The following is a 22,180-nucleotide window of genomic DNA, read 5'->3' on the forward strand; positions in this document are numbered from 1 at the left end:
GCTATCATCTCAGCAGAGACATGGATAGGTATCTCGAAGGGGAGACTTCTGATAAAGCTAGAGAGACAGTGATATGGAAGAAACTATGGAAGTTGGATATACCTCCTACAACAAAAATGTTCATATGGAGAGCATGCAACGAGGCTCTCCCAACTCTTGCTAATCTACAAAGGAGGAAGGTAGTTGAAAACAACTCATGTCCCATCTGTAAGCAGTATCCTGAAACCTCCGGACATGCTCTATGGGGTTGTATAGTAGCTTAGGATGTTTGGTGTCAAACTGGTAAGAAAGTGCAAAAATGAACTTCTACAGTGATTTTTTTTTTTACATTTGGGCAGTTCAAGTGGACCTTTTTGACACACCAAAACTTGAAGAGGTAGCCACTATCTTGAGAGGCATATGGACAAGGAGAAATGAGTTTATCTATGACAAAGTTTTCAAACATCCTACAATGCTTTACCAACATACCAAGTCTGAATTGCTTTCATTTAAAAAGGCACTCAAGGACTCTAGGGGTACTACTATCAAACCCCCCAGTGTGAAGCCAAAATGGTCCAAGCCTGCTGAGGATGGTTTCAAGGTGAATTGGGATGCTGCTATGAGGGCTGGAGAGGGAGAAATTGCCATTGGGGTAATCATTAGAGATCACCAAGGTCAAGTCACAGGCACCTTTCGTGCTAACAGACTCCTCAGAGGTACTCTCTTTGATGCAGAGGCTTATGGGTTACTACTAGCAGTTGTATTTTGCAAGAAGTTAGGCCTATCTCGAGTCTGTCTAGAAGGGGACTCTAAGCAAGTGGTTGATCTGCTACAAACCAGCATCCCAAATTGGACTATAGGAGGTTTTCTCATAGGAGACGCTCGCAAAGTATTGGACTCATGTACCACCTGGATAGCCACACATACCAATCGGGAAGCCAACATGGCAGCTCATCAATTGGCAAAAGCCAGATTGGAAAGCATGGAGGATCTCTATGATATTGAACAATGTCCAAGTTGTATTGAGCATATTGTTACTAAAGAGATGTTACAAGCCTAAAGCGTTTTGTCTTTTGGTTTATTCACCTTGTTGTAAGCTCTATCTTAATCTAATGAGATCATATTTCTCTTTCAAAAAAAAAAAAAATATATATATATATATATAACTCCCATTCGGTTTGATGGATTTGAGATCAGGGATTAATTCAAGGCTCTTTACCAACTGGCTTATAAGTACGTACATACCACTTTGATGGCAAGTTTGAGGCATAAGATGAGATAAAAAAAAATTATCTGATTTTATTTCATCTCATCTCATCTTATTTTCAAACATAATTCAAATATAAAATTTTCAAACTAATCATTACAATTTTTTCAAACTAATCATTTCAATTTTTTCAAACTTTCAAATAAAAAATAAAAAACAATTTCAACTTTTTCAAATCTCCAAACAAAAATAATATTATAAAACTATATTCTAACAATATTTTAAGTTTATAATATTTTTTATTCAACTTTTTCTCTCATTTCCCAAAATCCAAAAAATAATTAACTCAAATTATCTCACTACTATTCATAAAATTCTTATCTCATTTAACTCTCCAAACGAGCCTCCCCGGCCGATAGCTAGGTATATATAGTTTGGTACCATAAAAAAAGTATAAAGTCTTATATATCTTATGATAAATAAATATGCATGGTCTTTATGATATATCATATCATATCATTGCCAAACATATATGCATCACCAATGTCTTTATTGTCGTATTCTTTCAGTGATATACATGTGCTCCGTGAGATCAGTACTGATATCTCATGAATATTGTTGCATCATCCAAAACCATTGCATGCAATTAAGCACGTGGTCATTTGATTAATTTGTTAGTTCATGGTTCTTTTAATTCTTCAAAATTAATCAATAATATAATCCTTATATGCATGCTCTCATCCCGTTGGTCATCATTTTTGTCATTTTGTTATATAATTCTTAAGAAAAACGAAACATATATATATATATATATATATATATATATATATTTATATATAGTTGATCACCCATTTACCAAAATATTTTTTAATCATGTGGACGCCAAATTGGATGCTAGCCAGGTACGTTGTACCAATTATGTATTGATTTGAGGTTAACTCAGATTCAAACATATATATGTAAACAAAACAATAATAAAAACGTGTGATAAAAATCAACGCAAATTTTATATACATAAAATAAGTTCAGAATTACACAAATTAAGGTAAGTGTCGTCAAACTGCCAAGAAAATCTGCACATCTAATTGATAGTCAGGTCTGACTGCATGCACTCCTACGTACCTAAAATCTCAGGAAAAACAAAATTGTAACTTGGATTCTTTAGTATTTTACCATATATATATATATATATATATATATATATATATATATATCACTCACGGCTATATATATATATATATTTTTATATGATGTTGAGATATATATTTGATCTCTAGCCTTAATAATTAATAATATTGCATTTGACCGTACTAGAGATTTTTTGTCTTTTAAGAACATGAGTACTACAACTACAAGTCTACAAGTCGATTTCAAAGAAATGGGGTCTTTTTCTTTCTGAATGATTATATTTTAAATAACTTTAGGAAAAAAAAAAAACACATAACTTCAAGATTGTTTAGAAAATTGCAGTAGTAGTAATTTCAACTGATCAATCCCATTTTGGACTCTCGGTTTTACATGAAATCATATCGTACGTGTTTTAAACAGCCAGTACAATTAATTTTAACCCGGCCTGCTATATATCTAATTATATGAAATCTTAATTCAAAAACAATGACTGTAAAATTAGTAAAATCACTTCTAAAATTGAAGAGAATCTCTATATATAGCTTTAATATATATATATATATATATGTAGAGAGAGAGAGAGAGAGAGAGAGAGAGAGAGAGAGAGGCTCTCTTTTAGGTACGGTGCTTGTTTAAAAGATATTAATAGAGGTTAATTGACCAATTATATATGCTGCTTATTTTTCTTTTTCAAAACCGATAATTCACACTGTAAGGCATTTGGATATAAAAATCTTTTCATCTCATTTTATCATTACAATTTTCTTAAATTTTTACACAAAATATAATAAACAATTTAATTTTTTCAAATCTTAAAATAATAATAATATTAAAAAATAATATTTTATTCAACTTTTAATTTTTATCTAAAATCATTTCATCTCATCTTACGATCGAAGCTTTTTAAGTATTATTGATTGCAAAACTTTCAAAGTAAACAATAGTGAGAACAACATGAACAAAACTTGGCTAAGTCGATGACTTACTCGGTTTCCTACCCCCAATTAATAAAAGGGCCAACTACCTTGATCTTCAATTGCTGTTTTACTTTTCTTGTTTTATTTTTTATTTAAAAAAAAAAAACAAAAACTTGAGTACATATCATGATTTAAGTAATTGTTGTACAAGTTGGTCGGATTCATATCTCTGATGATCAATCTTCTTCATTTAAAGTGAAATTAATAATATTAGTTTAACATAAACAAATTATATATTTTAATTTGGTCATTTTTTGAGTTAAATGAATATTATCAATTTTAAGTAAATAAAAGATCACATGAGGCTAGCCTATTTTTTTAAAGCTAGAGATAGTTAGGGTACATTTTTTTCTTGATTATGGAGGAATTCATCCATTGCGTGTTGTCTGCAGCCTTCTAATGTGACTGTACCGCATAAAGCTGTGAACTTTCTACTTTGACCAAATATGTGCAAAACATAATTATAGTAACGAGGTATATATTTTTTTTAAAATATTTCTTAAAATCTTTGACATTTCCTAGAATCTCAGTTGGTTTTGACCTCATTGCACTTAGCTTGATCAGGTTTTTCATACACTGATCCACCCTTCAAATGGGGTGACATCATATACCCTAGCACTCCGTCAAGGGGGGGGCCACATGAAGACAAGACAACAAGATATATGCCAGAGGGTTTTTCAACCTTCTTACCTCATTGGCTTCGTGGACAAGCATGTTACATTAACTTTTTGAATAAACCGATACAAACATTAATGTATGGTTAGGTTGTAAAGAACAATATTGAAGCTGCTTATTGACTGTTCTGTGTTGATTTTAATTACTTGTCAAACTTGGTTTCCTTGCATGAGGTTCTTAGACTTGCTATGACCGTAATTTTACAGTTTTTTTTTCAAATGTTTCTTTCGATGATAACAAGAAGTAGGAGAAAAAAAGAAGTCTGAAACAAGAAACAACCAACTCTTATCCCTTTGACATCCCAGAAACTTCCTAAAAGTTAAGGATATTGTGCTAAAAAGAGAGAGTTTTTGGTTCGGCCTCTTTGAATGTAAAAGCTGTTCTTGTTTAACGGTACGTATTGGATACACGATTGCAAGGTTACGTAGAAATCTGAACAAAGACACGTAGCATCTTAATTTTTCTGTGGTATAAAGCTGGTAGTACGTTTGACAGATGTTTAGGCTGTGTTTAGATGTTAAGATAAGTTAAGTTCTTTATAAATAATAGTGAATTAAGTATGTGAAATGAGTTATGTGGAACTTATCTAAAATGAGTTTAGATGTATTTAGATGTTAAGATAAGTTTAGTATTATTTATAAAAAAATAAAAAAAGATTGTGAGTCTCACGTATAAAGATATATTGAGTTGAAAAATATAGTAGGTCCTACATATAATGAGGTTTTGAGTTGAGATGAATTTAGTAATTTAAGAGTTGAATATTTGGACGTTAAACTCAACTTAAAATTAGACTGAATTGAATTGATTTTAGCTGAATTTTACAACCAAACAAGGCCTAAAAATGTTCGTTTAACTAGATTTATACATCTAGTGAGTAAAACATTATTACTTTTTTTCTACTAATATAATAATAAGAGCATCGGATCCTCATGTTGTTATTTTCCAACCAAACTGTCTCAAGCACCGCCTAAAGATGTCTGGTCTCCATTAAACTAGCTCATTGGTATCAAATTTCCCATCTAAGATCATATCTGGGATTTTTCTTATAGCTGTATCACCTGTCTTTTTCTAATTTTACGTGGAGATACTAGCCAAAGAAACAAAAAGAGGAAAGTTGGTAAAAAGAATTATCAATGATATATATAAATGAATAAAACGTGATCTGCTTGAAGGCAATGATAAACGTTTTTATGGCAGATCAAGCTGATCATGTTGGTTGTATAACTTTTTATGGCAATCAACTTGCAAAATGCCATTATGAAAATCATGGTTGCTAAATGCATGATTAACATCATGGAAAATGGCAATGGTCAGGAGTGAACTTGAAAGTATGCATGGAAGCTTCTTAAGATTCTACACCTTAATTGCTTCTTCTTCTTGACCCAACAAAATGGCGACTATTAGACATGAAGTAGTGATTGAGCTTTTTTTTTTTTTTTTTTTTTTGAATTTTTCCAATAAACAGATAATATATTGTGAAATATAACATTTCAAGTACATTCAAGTGTCGAGTTCTCTTTTCTTTTCCCCTCAAGTTTCAAGAAATCTAAACGAATGTCTTATAGACACGACAAATTGAGAAGCAATATATAGTAAAATGGGAAATGCCACTATATACTTTTACACCATGCTCAGCTCCAACCTGTACTGTCATTATTTTCATAGAGAAATAATCACTCAAAGAAGACCTTGTATATGTTGATTTATGAAAAGGTAAAAGAATAAATACACGGGTGCAGCACAGATCGAAGACAGCACTCTGCATCAATCTTTTGGGCTATTTGGTTTCGATTTTGTTATAATTACTGTTTCTGTTGCTGAATGTTGATCAACTTATAGTATGCTCCATTCTTGTTCTCTACAAGTGATGAATGAGTCCCTTGCTCTATTATCTTCCCATCGTGCAAAACAGATATTTGGTCTGCATTTTTTATTGTTGACAGCCTATGTGCCACCACGACTGTGGTTCGGTTCTTCATCAATCTGTCCAGAGCTTGTTGCACCACTCGCTCTGACTCCGCATCTAGAGCACTAGTGGCTTCATCTAGTAACAAGATTTCTGGGTTCTTGAGAATGGCTCGGGCAATGGCTACCCTTTGTTTCTGGCCACCAGAAAGCTGCACTCCTCTTTCACCCACTTTAGTAGAGAAGCCCTCAGGAAGTGAACTGACAAAACTATAAGCATTGGCAAGCTTAGCTGCTTCAATTACTTCGGCTTCAGAGGCTCCTTCTTTTCCATAAACAATGTTCTCATATATTGATGTAGCAAATAGAGCTGGTTCTTGTTGGACTAGGCCAATGTGTTTTCTAAGAGATTTGAGCTTAAGTTTCTTGATATCTTTCCCTGTGAAAAATTTGATGAATGATTGTTAGAAGACTATCCACCAAAAATATGTAAATAGGAAATTCCCAGAGCAGGTACCCAAAGAAATCTATGCACAACAAAGATAAAACATAACATTTAAGCTTCAATCTAAATCCAAAAAAACAAACACACCTCCAAAATTTGAATACAGTAAACCACCAAGGCTGTCAAAAAAAACTATTCAAATACTCATGTGGAGTGGAATTCATTTTTAGATTTTGTTTTGAAATTATTTGGTTAGGACTTGGGAAAGGGGATGAATAGGTTTGGTAAAGAGAATTATCTTGCAGGCAGCCTAGTCCTCAATGCACAAACTCTGTTTTCTGCCTATATACATTGCTGTCTTTCCATATATTTTACAGAAAACTTACCATCTATCATCACTTTGCCAGCCACTGGATCGTAAAATCGCAGTATAAGAGAGATGACAGAGCTTTTTCCAGAACCACTTTGCCCCACTACTGCCATACTCTGTCCTGATCGAACTTTCAAATTGAAGTCCTTAAAAATGAGGACTTCTGGTCTTGATGGGTAACTGAACTGAATGCCCTTTAGCTCAATTGTTCCCTCCACTGTCATCAACTCTTCTCCAACATCACCCCTTATCTCTGTCTTTCTGTCCACCACTTCAAAAACTGATGCCACCATTTGGTTCCCTTTCAAGAGGTCTGGGGCCATAGCCAACGTCTCCCCCATGGCTAATGCCGTTACAATCAGAACCATAAATGATTTCATGACAGATTTGAAGCTAGCAAGTTCCTTCCCCATCAAAACAGAACCGTACCTGAACCAAGTCGAACAAAAACCAAGCCATACATAGTAAGGTAATAAAAACAATTTATAGTTATTTTACTATAACCTAAATGCTCATGTAACAACAAAACTACTAGTCTGGCATTTCTTCTTTTGTGGTGTATCATCAGGCATTCTTTGCACCCTGAGTCATTCATTTGGCTTGAGGTCTTGTTAGAGACCTTAACGAGCATCAAATACATGCAAGAAAATGTTGAAACATACTGACCGACCAATGTTCTTTTGTCTGACCAACATCTTTTATAGCAAAGGTTAAGATGGATGAAGATAAAGCCACATACCATAAGGCCAGGCCATAGGATGAGAAGATGAAGAACTGGCATATCCCATAGAATAGGCCGGCAATCTGACCACGAACAAATGAACGCCTAGATGGCTCAACAAGTTCACGAGCATAAAGGTCAAGGATCTTCTCTTCGGCGCAAAATGCAGCAACAGTTCGGACGTTACTCACTGCCTCCCCAGCCAGCATGTTAGCTTTCAGATAGGCTTTGCTCAAGTTTCCACCATAGCCTTTCATGAATAGTTTCTGGAACAACGGGTAATAGTTTCTAAGAATGGTTTGCATAGACTGAACACTGATTGAAATGAAAATGGGACTAAAAGCTTAAAGGAAACCTCGCTGATGTGACCACTAATGATCAATGGGTATGTGGCAATGACAACAACTGCGATCCTCCAGTTCAAGATGAAAGCAATGATAAATGAGCCTACAACCAATCCTACGTTCTGTAAAAGAATTGTAGTGCGATCAACAACTATTGATCGTAACAGAGTGGCATCACTTTCTAGACGCGATGAAAGCATAGAACTTGTGTTGTTCATGTCATCAAACCATCCAATCTCATTCCTCAAAATGGCTGCAATAAGGTACCAGGGGAAGTTAAGTACATGGGGGAGAAGACCATTGAATTCTGAATCTTAATGTAACGACAGTTTTAAGTAGTAGAAGGCAAAAAATACTGATGATTCCACTGTCATATCAGAAAATTCAATATATACAAATATATGGTTTCATCATTGGAAAGCAAATGTTGAACCTTCAAATCAAAAAACCTTAGCCGCTTAGCCTTGAAAAGATCCTATTATTGCAGTTACTGGAAGGACACAATAAATGCATCCACTCACTATAGAAGTAAGGAAAAAACTCCATAAATAAATAAAAACAAAAACCCACTTGCCCAGGATCTATGGAAAGAGAAGGGGCAACAGTGGTATGATCAAAACTTACCCGAAAACATCTTCTCTCGCACACGAAGAGTGAGTCGCTCTCCCATGATTCCAAAACAGAGATGCTCGGTTGCATGAACAATGACGGTTAAAACTGCACCCCCACAGAACAAGAATGCAATTTTCTTGATCTCATGACGTGTTGTATCCCAATCCATGTAATATGCTACAAGTGCTTGAGACACCCCAAGAGCGAAAAGGGGCATCTGAGCTCCAGCAATAAACGCACACACGGTGCCAATTGCCCCATAAACCCAGTCTGGCCCGACCATGGAATACAGCCTTCCGGAGGAAACACGTTTTGGCTTTACAGTCTCCCCCCCATCAGCACCAATGCGGCTAACAGATTCTTTATCAGAACGAAAACTAGCACCAAAGCTTGTTGTGGTGCGAGACAGTTCCCGTGAATACCTTATGCTATAAATGAATTTATTGTAAAAGACTGTCATTGAGAGGTTTGATAATTCTACATCAAATATAAAACACAAAATATTCGTAGCATTTTCCATTTTGGTAATATGGAGCAACGCGTTCTTGGAATTTTAGTATTTTAATCTGAGAGACAAAGTTGCCATAGTATTATCAGAGTGTATGACGTACCTTGGGGGCCGTCCCAAGTTCGGACCCACGGAGGGATAGCGTTGCTGAGAACCTGCCTCTTGGAGTTGAACTATGGATGCATATGCACTGTTGGGGTTTGAAATTAGCTCCTCATGGTTCCCAGTTTCTACTATATTCCCATCTTGTACAACGGCGATCACATCTGCATTTCTAATGGTGGAAAGCCGATGGGCTACCACTACCGTTGTTCGTCCGACCATGACACGATCAAGTGCCTCCTGCACACTTTTTTCAGACTCAGCATCCAGAGCACTTGTAGCTTCATCCAGTAAAAGGATGGATGGATTCTTGAGAATTGCTCGTGCTATTGCAATCCTTTGCTTTTGTCCACCTGATAGTTGTATTCCTCTCTCACCAACCTGCAAAAAAAGTCATTTGCATTTTATTAAGCCATTAGATGTTAGTATAGTTATTACTTTATTTAATATTTTTTTTCAATTAGTGTGCATCATCTGTTGAATGAATTATGCATTTTTCAGTTAGTCTAAGCAGCAATGAAACAAGTGAATATATACCTGAGTCTCGAATCTTTCAGGGAGATTGTTTATGAAAGAGAGGGCCTCTGAAAGTTTAGCTGCACGTGTAATCTCTTCAGGGGTGGCATCATCTTTTCCATAGAGGATGTTCTCCCTAATGCTTGTAGCAAAAAGGGCAGGCTCCTGATTTACTAAACCAATTTGCTGCCTCAGCCACTTGAGGTGAAGATTTCTGATATCATGCCCATCTAATAGTATCTCTCCAGAAAGGGGCTCATAGAAACGTTCAATCAAAGATATAACTGTGCTCTTTCCAGATCCACTTCCTCCCACAAGGGCTAAAATCTTACCAGAAGGGATATTGAGGCACAGCTTATCGAAGATATGTACATCAGGACGAGATGGGTAGCTAAAAGAAACATTCTTAAACTGAATATGGCCCTCGAGTTTGTCCATTTTCTGACCAGTTGCGGAGCTTTTCTTGCTGAATGTGTCCCTTTCTATCATTTCAAATATGGGATATGCAGCTGCCTTAGCTCGGACAAAAGCAGTGATGTCTGGTGCTGCCAGCCCCAGTGACCTGAGCAATGATAGAAGTATATAATGTGTTGTTGTTTCATGGAATTTGAAGGAAACTTGGATCAGAAACTAAATGATTATCATCATGCAATCAAACCACCAAGTTTCAAATACTATGGGGAAAGACTTTTTCAAAGTACTTTGTGCAATGAAGTGGAATATCAGTAGGAATTCAGTGTCCATTGAATATCATGTGAGCCAGACGATGGGGAAACTCCATTAATAGCTACCATTGTTAGCTAGAGGATCTCAAGAACTTAATCTCACCAAACATCTTTTGTTTCATACAATATCCTTGAAATGCAGTAAGAGAGGAAGAACTTGATGCACAAAATGGCTGTAATTTAAACTCAAACCTGATGTGAATGAGAGAAACACGATATTGTTGATCAAAATGCTATGTGAAACACAGTGGAATAATTTAATTCATGGAATACAAGTAAAGCGAGAAAAGGAAGGACTTACAGGCCAGCAATAACAACATTGAGCATGGTGGTGAAGGATTCCCCACCATTTGAGATTTTCTTGTGAACAACAATGCTAGTGAACCAAACAAGCAAGGCCCATGATAGGAAAAGGACACAGTGCATGGAGCCTAGTCCTAGCCCTTTAGCTAATCCTGTTTTTTTACCATACTCGTATGTATTCTTCAGAGCAGTCATATATGACCTCACTGCTTTCTCTTCTCCTGCAAATGCATGGACTGTTCTAACATTTCCAATAACCTGAGAATCACAAAACATCAGAAAGAGATGTGAATTTTCCAATCGAAAATTTTTAATAGAAAATGATTTGTATAATTTTAGAGTGTACAAACTCTGTGCAGTCCCTTTGAAAAACAAATGGGGCATGCACGGAACTGATATGAAAAAAATTCATATAGTAGACCTCACTTTTTTTAAAGAGACTGCATGCGACTTGCACACACCCTACGATTGTATTGAACATTACTTTTTTTCATGCGATAGTTAGAAACTAAAACAAACCATCAAATGAGTCCTACTTTTTTTTACAGCTTTTGACCATTAAACGATGAGTCCCACTAAATAAATTAAGCCATCATTTAAAAGAGAAACACATATATTTTATGATTTAACAAATAATTAATGTGATTCTGAAATAGTGACTGAACTGACCTCTTCAGCAATCTCCCCGGCCTTGACATAGGATTTTCTCACTCTGGCAATGAGGCCAATTGCCACCCAAGCATAGAGGCCACCAGCAAGAGCAATTAAGGGGACTATAGACAGTGTTACCAGAGAGATTTGCCAGACTCTAGCAAACCCAATGATGAAGCCTGATAAAAACCTGCTAATGTAGTGTATGAAGTTCCCAACCTGCACCACCGACCATAACCCTTTTGTTTTGAGTTTCAAACATTTTTCCAGCTGATCAACCGAGTGTTAAAAATTCAAATTTTAAATATATATACTTTCCAAAAAGATCATGAACAACAGTAGCACCTATGAAAGGTACAGGTACTTAACAACCGTAATTGGAATGAGAACAAGCTTCAATTGGATTGGGGCCGCAATAAATTTCGATCTAATTAATTTAAAGCAGTTTGGTTTGGTGCACCCACCATGCATGAAAGTATTCATGGTTGATTTCTCACAGCTGTTAATAAGAAGAATACCTCGAATATTCTGAAAATTTAATAACGATGGAGCCAAGGAATAATTAAGGACCAACGTTATGACTGCGCGCGGCAAAGTGATCTGACTTGGGTCTGTTCCTATATATATACGCACACAGATTTTTAAAGATTTACAGCTTGAATACGTGTTGAAGTTTTCTTCCAGGTCATGCTCCCATTCTCTGGAGTTTAGGAACCACTCTGCCTTGCTCAGTCTATCCAAGTTAAATTGAGTTAATATTACCCGGATCTTTAGTAGCCACAATTATAGCCATAAATTATTGTAGCGTCCCCTATTTGAATTAAAGAATTGTAACAGAGCTTTTTGGAAAGTTTAAAAAATATATATATATATATAGCTAAAAATAATATGTATTTATGACATTTCGTATCACGCATAGCTAATATATATTTAGAACAGTCGCAGAGAGTAATATATAAACTCGAGTCCATTCTCGGGACTCGAGTTTATGATTTCTGGTTTTGCTATCAAATTATGTATATTCAAACGGATCACGTGAGGGTCATTTAATTTTAGTAGGGAGCAACTCAAATAATTAGGCACGCTGTAAAGCACATGAAATATTGTCCATTCAAAGATCTCACACAGGAAACAGGAGGTGGGTTTAAGGCTACCTTCTTCTTTCAACAACCTAATTAAATTAAAGTAAAAAAAGGATGAATAGAAGTACTCTACGTATTACTTTTTTTGGCCTTTACAGCTGGAAAAAATTAAAAAAAAAACACACTAAAAACAGTCACAACTAACCCACCCAACTAACTTATAAATGCCACTTGTGACTGCATTTACTTCAAATTGCAGAGAAAAAAAAATTACAGTCAGGTCTGGTGCCCTTTCTGTATATACCTACTGGAGTAGTATTGATTGTATGCCTTTATTTATTCCAATTTCAGATTAATTTTTAGAAAAAAAAAATTATTTGATTTAGATTCTCAATAGCAGCTTAATCAAATAATTTGAGATTATAAGAAAACCCACAGAAGAGAGAGAGGAAAAAAAAAAAAAGATGTTAATTTCATGTATTATTTTTCTGAAAAAGGAGGAGGGATATAATTAATTAAAAAAATAGTAGTTACAATCGTGAATATATAAGCATCGCTCAATTACTTTTAAAAAAATAAATAAATATAGAATCCACATGAAAAGAAATTAATTTTTTAATAATGAATCTTTTTTTTTTTAAAACGACTGCATGGTATTTATGCATTCTACGACTGTATGTAACATTACTCTATAATTTATGTCAGGCCATTGAGTTATTATGAAGTAGCAAAAAATAAATATTTTGTGGCACCTTTCATTAAAATTCCATAAAGCCCATTGAAGTTAATTAGAAGAAACTTTTTTCTGTTTAAGCTAATACAAGTGAGGCCAGGGTGTACGTTCTAGGGTGGGTGTAGAGAGGGTAGAGAGGCCATTCTTTCCCATTATTATTATAAAAAAATTAATAAAAAATAATTTAATGGTTGATAAACAATGCATGTAGCTACATCGGAACAATGCGATAGAGATGAGACGGGAATATGAACATTATGCATGCACTCTTAATTAAATGTCACACGGATTTGTCAACAGATCTAGGGCCCAAGTATGATCTACATATGGTATCGACATGATTATTAATCTAGGCTTAAGATATCATATATAATTATTAATTAGATAATTAAGGACTAGGGGTAATTAGAGGGAGCTGGTTGGGTACTAGCTGCTAGCTAGGCCGGGACCCAAAATTTAAAAATAAAATAAAATAAAGAATTGCAAGAAATAATTAATTAAAGAAAGAAATTCAAATTCAAAAAATCTACACAACCTCATACTATTTACATAACCTCCACACACTATAATTTTTTTAATTTTTATTTTTTTTATTAAATATTTAATATATAAATAATGAATAGAAAAATTGAATTAGTTTAAAAAGAATAAACTCAAAAAAATATTAAAAAAATTTTAAAAATTTTGTTGTGTGGAAGATGGAAGGTTGTATAGCATTGCTCATCGAAATTACCTTCTCAGAAATAGCATCTTGAACAACAATAATGTCACTGGTAATTGCAGCTATCACCTCTCCGGTGGAAGATTCAGTGTCAAAGACACTAATATCTTGATTTAACATGGATCTCAAATATGCCATCCGCATCTTTGCCGCTTGCCTTTCTCCAGTATGCATCCAACAAGCCACCTCTATATATAATTTTATTAAGTATAATTATATATATAATTACACACATCATGTTCATGCGAGGAGGAGGAAGATGATCAAGAGCAATTAATAAATAATTAATGCTCGCTCGGCCAGAAAATTAAAAGTGTTTGTTTACCTGTCCATGAGGAAAACAGTATAGCTATACTTAGATACACAAAATCCAGAGAGTACTGCACACAGAACATTGAATAAAGTATGTCAGTGATTTGCAGCTAGTAGTACTCCATCTCACTCAAGGGAATCAAGGAAAATGAATCCCGGAAAAGATGATGAGATATTGATGTTTACCTTGGCAACTTTGTGGGAAGCTTCTTTGGGGAAGAGATAAGCCATCCCAATAACATTAATCAACTTCCCGAAGAAAATAAAGAAAACAGGCACCGAAGCGCCATGAACACATGCCCCAACTGATCCGATGCCCATCAGGATGTAATCATAAAAGTCGGCAAAGGTAAATAGTTTAAGGAGTGGAACCGAGTGGCGCTGCTTCTTTTCCTCCTCATCTCCTTTGATCTTCTTCTTCTTCTTCTTTTCCAGCTTCATAATATCATTGGCATCATGTTTGCCGGAAAATGAACCTGGGTCTGCCATATTTTTGGCCCCCAAAAAGTGGACAAGGAGATTAAGGCGGCCTGTTTATGGTAGAAAAGAGTACTGAGTTGAGCTAGAAAGCTGTATGCTGCAGAGTAGTGAAAGTTTGAAAGAAGATAAGCTAAAAGGTTGTAGAAGAATAATAACATGACAAGGATGGGGTGGTGGGGAGTTGGATATAAGACATAGAACATTAAATTACAACAGAAAGTAACAAGTGCTTGGAAAAAGAAGTGATGAGGAGAAAACAGTTGGATAGGTGGCTCATTAAGGAACCTAAAAATAAAAATTAAAACGAGAGAGAGAGAGAGAGAGAACAGAATATATTAGATGCCCGAGCGAGATGGGTCATTAAAGTGAAAGTTAAAAGGATGGCACAGTTAACTGTTAAGGCTGCATTTGAGTCGAATTCGAACGACCAATTAGCCTCGTTTTTTAAAATTTATCCAAAATCTAGCTAATTTGAGCATATATAGCTCGTATATATTAGAGTTGGACTAAAAAATTCAGCTCAAAACCTTCAACCGGGTCGTTTGATAGTGAGATAAGATAGTTTTAGATTAGTTAAATAAAATATTGTTAGAATATTATTTTTTAATATTATTATTATTTATGATTTAAAAAATTAAATTATTTGTTATATTTTGTGTGAAAATTTAAAAAAATTGTAATGATGAGATGATATTGTTTCTCTATCTAAAGAAGTCTTATAAAAGGTTCTGAATTCAAATAAAACCAAGTACTGTTCAATTGAGTTCAACTCGAGAATCTTGATATTTAAGTATGTTATTTTTTTCATTTAAAAAATAAATAATATATAAATAAACAAATAAATATAAATTAAATGAATAGAGATTATAATTTTCATTGATATATCAATCTAAAACCAAAATTATACCAATATAATATTACAATTTATACTTATAATTATATTTATAGCAAATAAGTACGTGTCATGTATATATATATATATATATATATATGTGTATGCATATATGTTAATGTAAATATTTCTAATATATATTAATTAATATACGTACTGTGCATATGTAATACCTACATCCATATAACATGCTTTATCTACATAATACTATGTGTGCATAATAGTATGGAAAATGCTAGTTAGCACCTTAATTGGATTTGCCCCATAGATTAGTACATGTATTTTAATTTTTTTTTTCAAATGTTTAAAGAAGTTAGCACTAGTGAAATTATATATTTTTTAAATGTTCAAAAAATGTTAAAAAAAAAATATAAACTAGCGGTCAACCTAGCAGTAAGAACTACATGTAGTATTGTCCTAATATTTCACGAAATAACATATATATTTCCTAAATAACTAGGCGACTCATAACTAAGCGGCAGTGTAGTATTGTGAAATATGTTGTGTGGGTATCATTACTCTTGTCCTAATAGTTTATGAGTCGAGTTAATCTTTATATATACAAGCCTAGCTATTTGTTAAAAATAGTCAAATTTTATAATAATTATATCATATAATAACTAATTATCTTAATCTTCTATTTAGAAATAAAATAATTATTTAATAAATAAATTGAGCGCGATTCGAATTTAACCAACTCAAATACAGCGCAGATGAAATACTACTGTTTCTCTTGAGATTTTGGAGATCATGGCCTGTTTCTTTGAGATATGAAAATTTAAATCTCTCTCTGGAGGAAATAAGCCAGCAGTACATATATACTACTAGTCTAGCTTAATTGAAAGGCTGGATGTCACAACCTCATCATGATTTAAATGCATTGAGGGTGGGGGTTGGATCATTCATGCATGCATGCTGATCACGTCTTTGTGAGCTAATTCGTCGCATGACTTTTTCAACAATCTACGCATCAAAACTAATAAGATAGAAACACCGTAGCCCATTAATTCAGTGGAGAGTTTCATATATTGCGTATATGCAGGCAATATGCATTATATATAAGCAGCGTATCTAAATGTTTGCAGATATACATTGAGAAAATACTTATATTAATTTCATAAAGAGATTTTATAAAAGTAGTTGAATCTTTCTATAAGGACTGAAGAAATTCGGTGCATTTCTATTGTTGTTTTTATTTTTTTTTTTTTTGTAATATAAGTAGACAAGACATATTAGAGTAGTTTTATAATAAAAATAATTTTACAATTTAATAAATTATAACGTGTTTGTAAATTTTTTCATTAAATTTTTTATCTTGTATGAAAAAATTTCTCTTTTTTCGTGAACCAAATTATATTTGCAAATAATATTTCTCTTACGAAAAATCTTATTTGCAAGGTCGCTTAGTGACACACCGAATATACTAGCTATTATTGAAATGAAGCTAAATCAGTCTAAAAATAAATTGTGTATTTATTATATATTGACTTATAAGTATCATAAAAATGACCTTTTGATCTATATTTCTAATTAATTTTATGATAGCTGGAAATTAAGTAAAATTGATCGATCGACGACCCCTCATCATCATCTCTATTAATTAATTAATATGGCTAGTCTATATGAATTAGTTGGCCTACATATAACCATAGGAAAAAACTACTTTATTTCTTAAGTTGTATCACTCTTCTTGACCTCTCGATTAAAAAATATATATATTATTCTTATTTAATAATTAAGTAAGTAATTTTAAGTGTATTGATATATTTTTAAAAAAAAATATTTAAATATATTAAAAAATATAAATTAAAAAATTAAAAACCAACTAACAGATAAATATAGAGCGGGCGACGAGTAACCGGACTAATCATATTAATTTTGGACTTGTTGCATCTCTCTCTTCTTCCTTTTTCTTTCTCTTTTTCTTATTTAGGATATGTTACATCTATCAACCTCGATCGATGTCTAATAGTCAAATGAAGTACTACGCCTTTCCCATGTGAACTCCTGATTAGATGCTTAGAGAATATTATAAATAGTACTGGCGTTCCCATACCTCTGGTCTTGTTATTCCAACAAGAACAGAGTACTGAAATTTATGAAGTCAAACTAAATGGTGCGTTTTGGATTTTTGTCACATAAGTCACCGTTTGCACTGTACTTATACCAGGCGATTGTCTATAACTTTTTCATATACATATGCATAACCTGCACTACGAGAGAGAGATCAAACACCAACAATTGATCATCGATCACCAAAACAGAAGAAACCATGCACCAATTGTTGTAAGCCATACATATATATATATATATATGTGTGTGTGTATGAAGAGCAATATTATATACCAAATTAAGAAGATTAAAGCTGGTTTATGATAGAAAAGAGTACTGAGTTGAGAAAGCTGTATGCTGCAGAGTAGTGAGAGTTTGAAAGAAGATAAGCTAAAAGGTTGTAGAAGAATAATAACATGACAAGGATGGGATGGTGGGGAGTTGGATATAAGCCATAGAACATTAACTTTCAACAGAAAAAGAAGTGATGAGATGAGGAGAAAACGGTTGGATAGGTGGCTCATTAAGGAACCTAAAAATAAAAATTAAAACGAGAGAGAGAGAGAGAGAGAGAGAGAGAGAGAGAGAGAGAGAGAGAGAGAGAGAGAGAGAGAGAGAGAGAGAGAGAGAGAGAGAGAGAAGGATGGCACAGTTAAGTACTCGTTTGCTTTTACTATTCTTCTTAATTCATCTCATCTCATAATCTCATCTAATCATTATAATTTTTTCAAATCTCCACACAAAATAAAATAAATAATTCAACTTTTTCAAATCTCAATATAAAAATAATATTAAAAAAATATATTCTAATAATATTTTATTCAACTTTTAATTTTAATCTCAACTCATCTTATCTCATCTTATTTGCGAAAACAAACGAGGCTGCATTTGAGTCAAATTCGAATGATCAATTAGCCTCGTTTGAAAATTAATCCAAAATCTAATTTGAGCATATATAGCTCGTATATATTAGAGTTGGACTAAGAAATTCAGCTCAAAACCTTCATCCAGGCTCATTTGGATAGTAAATGAGATGAGATGAGTTGTTTTAGATAAATTAAATAAAATATTATTAGAATATTATTTTTTAATATTATTATTGTTTTGAAATTTAAAATAGTTGAATTATTTATTATATTTTTGTGTGAAAATTTGATAAAGTTGTAATGATGAGATGATATCGTTTCTCTATCCAAACAAGCCCACAAAATATTCTAAATTCAAATCGAACCAAGTGATGTTCAATCGACTCAACTCGAGAATCTTGATCTTTAGGTATTATTAGGGATTAAACTTACTAGGTCAAACCATTTGGAAATCTATCACTAATGGAAGAGATAAATCTAATAGATAAGACAGGAAAGAGATAAGACAAAAAAGTTGGCTCATACTCCTAAACAGAAAAGGTATCACAAGTCAAATTGGACTCTATCATTCCAAAAAAATAACATCTATCAATGTTAAAAAATGTTGAAAAAAAAAAAAAAAAGGTAAACTAGCGGTTAACATAGCAGTAAGAACTAGGCAGCCGTACTGTAGTATTGTCCTAATAGTATATGAGTCGAGTTAATCTTTATACAAGCTTATTTGTAAAAAATAGCCGAATTTTATAATAATTATATCATATAATAATTTAACTTAATCTTCTATTTATAAATAAAATAATTATTTAATAAATAAATTGAGCGCCATTCGAATTTAACCAACTCAAATACAGCGCAGATGAAGTACTGTTTCTCATGAGATTTTGGAGATGGTTTCTTTGAGATATGAAAACTTAAACCTCTCTCCGGAGGAAATAAACCAGCACTGCTCCAGCTTAATTGAAAGGATGGATGTCACAACCTGATCATGCTTTAAAATTTAAATGCATTGAGGGTGGGGCTTGGATCATGCATGCTCACGTACTCTTTGTGAGCTAATTCGTTGTATGACTTTTTCAACTATCTATAAGCTTGTATAAATATTATATATAAAAGTTATTTTATATTTAAAAAAATAATACAGTCAATCACATTAATAGAGTGTATAAAAAATTCGTAAAAGTGACACAATTTCTCATTTTTCGTGCATGAGATCTTTTTTTGCAAACCAACTATTTGCAAATATTTCTCTTGCGAAAAATCTTATTTTGAAGTTCGCTTAGTGACACACCGAATATACTATATATTGTAATGAAGCTAAATCAGTCTAAAAATAAATTGTGTATTTATTATATATTGACTTATAAGTATCATAAAAATGACCTTTTGATCTATATTTCTAATTAATTTTATGATAGCTGGAAATTAAGTACATGAATTGATCGACGACCCCTCATGATCATCTCTATTAATTAATCTTAGTCAATAGGTTTAGTTGGCCTACATATAACCATAATTTTGGACATGTTGCATCTCTCTCTTCTTCTTTTTCCTTTTTAGGATATGTTACATCCATCAACCTCGATGTCTAATAGTCAAATGAAGTACTACCGCGTCTTTCTCATGTGAACTCCTGATTAGATGTTTAGAAAATATTATAAAGATAAATGATAGTTGTAATGGTGAGTGTATATGCGTTGCCTAATAATTTTTAAAAAATATAAATAAATACGATATTTATATGAAAAAAAAATTAATTTTTTAAATGTGAATTTTATTTTTTTTTTAAAACGACTGCATGGCGCTTGTGTATTTTACGACTGTATATAATATTATTATATGCAAAACCCTGCACCATGAGAGAGAGAGAGAGAGAGAGAGAGATCAAACACCAACAATTTATCGTGTGTTCGTTGGTTGTTGCATGTTTCAAGCTCATGATGTCGTACTGATCATTTTTCTTTTATCCTTACCCTACTTTCGGTATCATGATTCAACTGATCTTTTGAGTGTTACAATCGCATACACACACAGAGAGAATATTACTTGTACTTTTGGCACCGAATTGTTGTGATTGCCCGAAAAATAAAAATGGCTGAAGTATGGGAATGGCTACAGGGTTATCCTCTATCCCAAATTATAAAAATGCGAAAAGTATGGGAATGGGTATAATGTTATTATCCCAAGATTCACAACAACTTGATGCCAAAACTACCTTATCCTCTCTCTCTCTCTCTCTCTCTCTCTCTCTCTCTCTCTCTCTCTCTCTCTCTCTAGTTTAGTTAATTTTGAGTGTGACAAGGTAAGTGTTAATTTGTAGTAATCCAGAAAATTACATATATGAGATAAAACTTATACTAGCATTATAGACCTGAGTTCTAGAGAGAGAGAGCGCACATACACACACATACATACACACATACATACATATATATATATATTGGGTTGAGTGGTCGATCAAAATACATTCGTTCAAACGGTTGTTGGTCGTTTGAATAGTACTAAGAATTTTATTTTATCCAATAATAAAAAATCAAATACACATATGCATAACATCTTAAAAAAAACATTACAATTTGTTCAATAAATATAAAAGTAGTCTCAAAAGTGCAAACTAAATAAATAAAACAGTCGTGTCATTATACAAAAACAATTATAAAATATTTATAAATTAAATCAATTGCTTATAAGCTTGAATTGTTGTATAAACATCTGCATTTGGAATTACATCTCTCTTCTGAACTTGATCTCTTGTTACTGTTTTTGTTGTAGTGATAACTACTATCAATTTGAACATGCATCCAACCTTCATGATGCCAACTCAAACACCATGAGAGAATGTGTAATCACGTTCCTTCAAACAACTCAACTAAGCCATATTTGCTATCATGAATTAATGATCTTGACGTTACGGCACGCCAACAAATCACAGCGGATGACGGCCACTCAATGCGAACACCAAAACACATCTGGCTCCTTTCACGACCACCCATATATGAACGCCCAACTACCATAATTTAAGGCCTAAGACCACTCATATAACATGCAAGAGGCAACACATGAGTACTAGTACTTGTATATATCAACCTGCTCGAGATCGATCCATGTTTCTTAATTGCATGGGTAATCACCCGGGTTATATGCATGCAAAACTCTCTAATTAAGTAGAGTCTATTTATATATATCTCTCTTTGGTACGCACGTACGTACTGCCGGCCTCAATTATTAAACAGTATGAACTCCACCAAATAATCAGACGATTGATCAATATCATGTTGCAGTCATTAGCATTCATGTACCTTATAAGTGAGGTAGAAATTAATGCAAGCCACGTGACACAATTCATGAGAAAGTTGCCTATGAAGGTGATCCATATATAATATATATATATATATATATATATATATATAAAGCGAACACCTCGTGAAGAAAAGCATCACATGATGAATTATTATATATATATATATATATATATATATATATATATATATAATATAGGAGAACTAAAGTCTTCCTAGCTAGTTGAGAGATCAGGTACATGATATATAGGTAGAGGGCGCAGCAACAGTTTAAGCTGTTAATTAGAGGGTGGCTGATCATCTAATCTTGAGATCAAAACGAAGACAATTTAAATTTAATTTAACATGATGCATGAATTAAAGAGAAGTTTGACTCATAATGCATGAATTATATAATTAAATTCATAGTCAGAGACTCAGAGCAGTTGAGGTGTGGAGAGTTGAGATATGAGATATGAGGTCACAGTGTACGTACGTGTGTATATATATCATATATATAAATATATATATATATATATATATATATTATGTCATGTAGACACACAAAAAAGGGTCTTAAAAGCTGGCAGATACAAAGA

At 33.2% G+C, this 22,180-nt stretch overlaps 1 protein-coding gene across 1 annotated transcript; it reads right to left on the reverse strand.

The window, feature by feature from the left end:
• Positions 1 to 5,442: 5,442 nt before the first annotated feature.
• LOC109004668 (ABC transporter B family member 2-like) lies at positions 5,443 to 14,653 on the reverse strand. The gene is made up of 12 exons (XM_018983301.2): positions 14,203 to 14,653; positions 14,030 to 14,084; positions 13,717 to 13,892; positions 11,187 to 11,387; positions 10,516 to 10,775; positions 9,511 to 10,051; positions 8,975 to 9,354; positions 8,376 to 8,791; positions 7,763 to 8,004; positions 7,426 to 7,673; positions 6,703 to 7,115; positions 5,443 to 6,310 (listed from the first exon to the last, which is right to left on the reverse strand). The coding sequence occupies exons 1-12, from the start codon at positions 14,503 to 14,505 to the stop codon at positions 5,769 to 5,771; spliced, it is 3,777 nt and encodes a 1,258-aa protein (XP_018838846.2). The 5' UTR covers positions 14,506 to 14,653; the 3' UTR covers positions 5,443 to 5,768.
• Between the last annotated feature and the right edge of the window lie 7,527 nt (positions 14,654 to 22,180).

Source organism: Juglans regia, chromosome 2 (genome assembly GCF_001411555.2).
Source record: "Juglans regia cultivar Chandler chromosome 2, Walnut 2.0, whole genome shotgun sequence".
Taxonomy (NCBI): domain Eukaryota; kingdom Viridiplantae; phylum Streptophyta; class Magnoliopsida; order Fagales; family Juglandaceae; genus Juglans; species Juglans regia.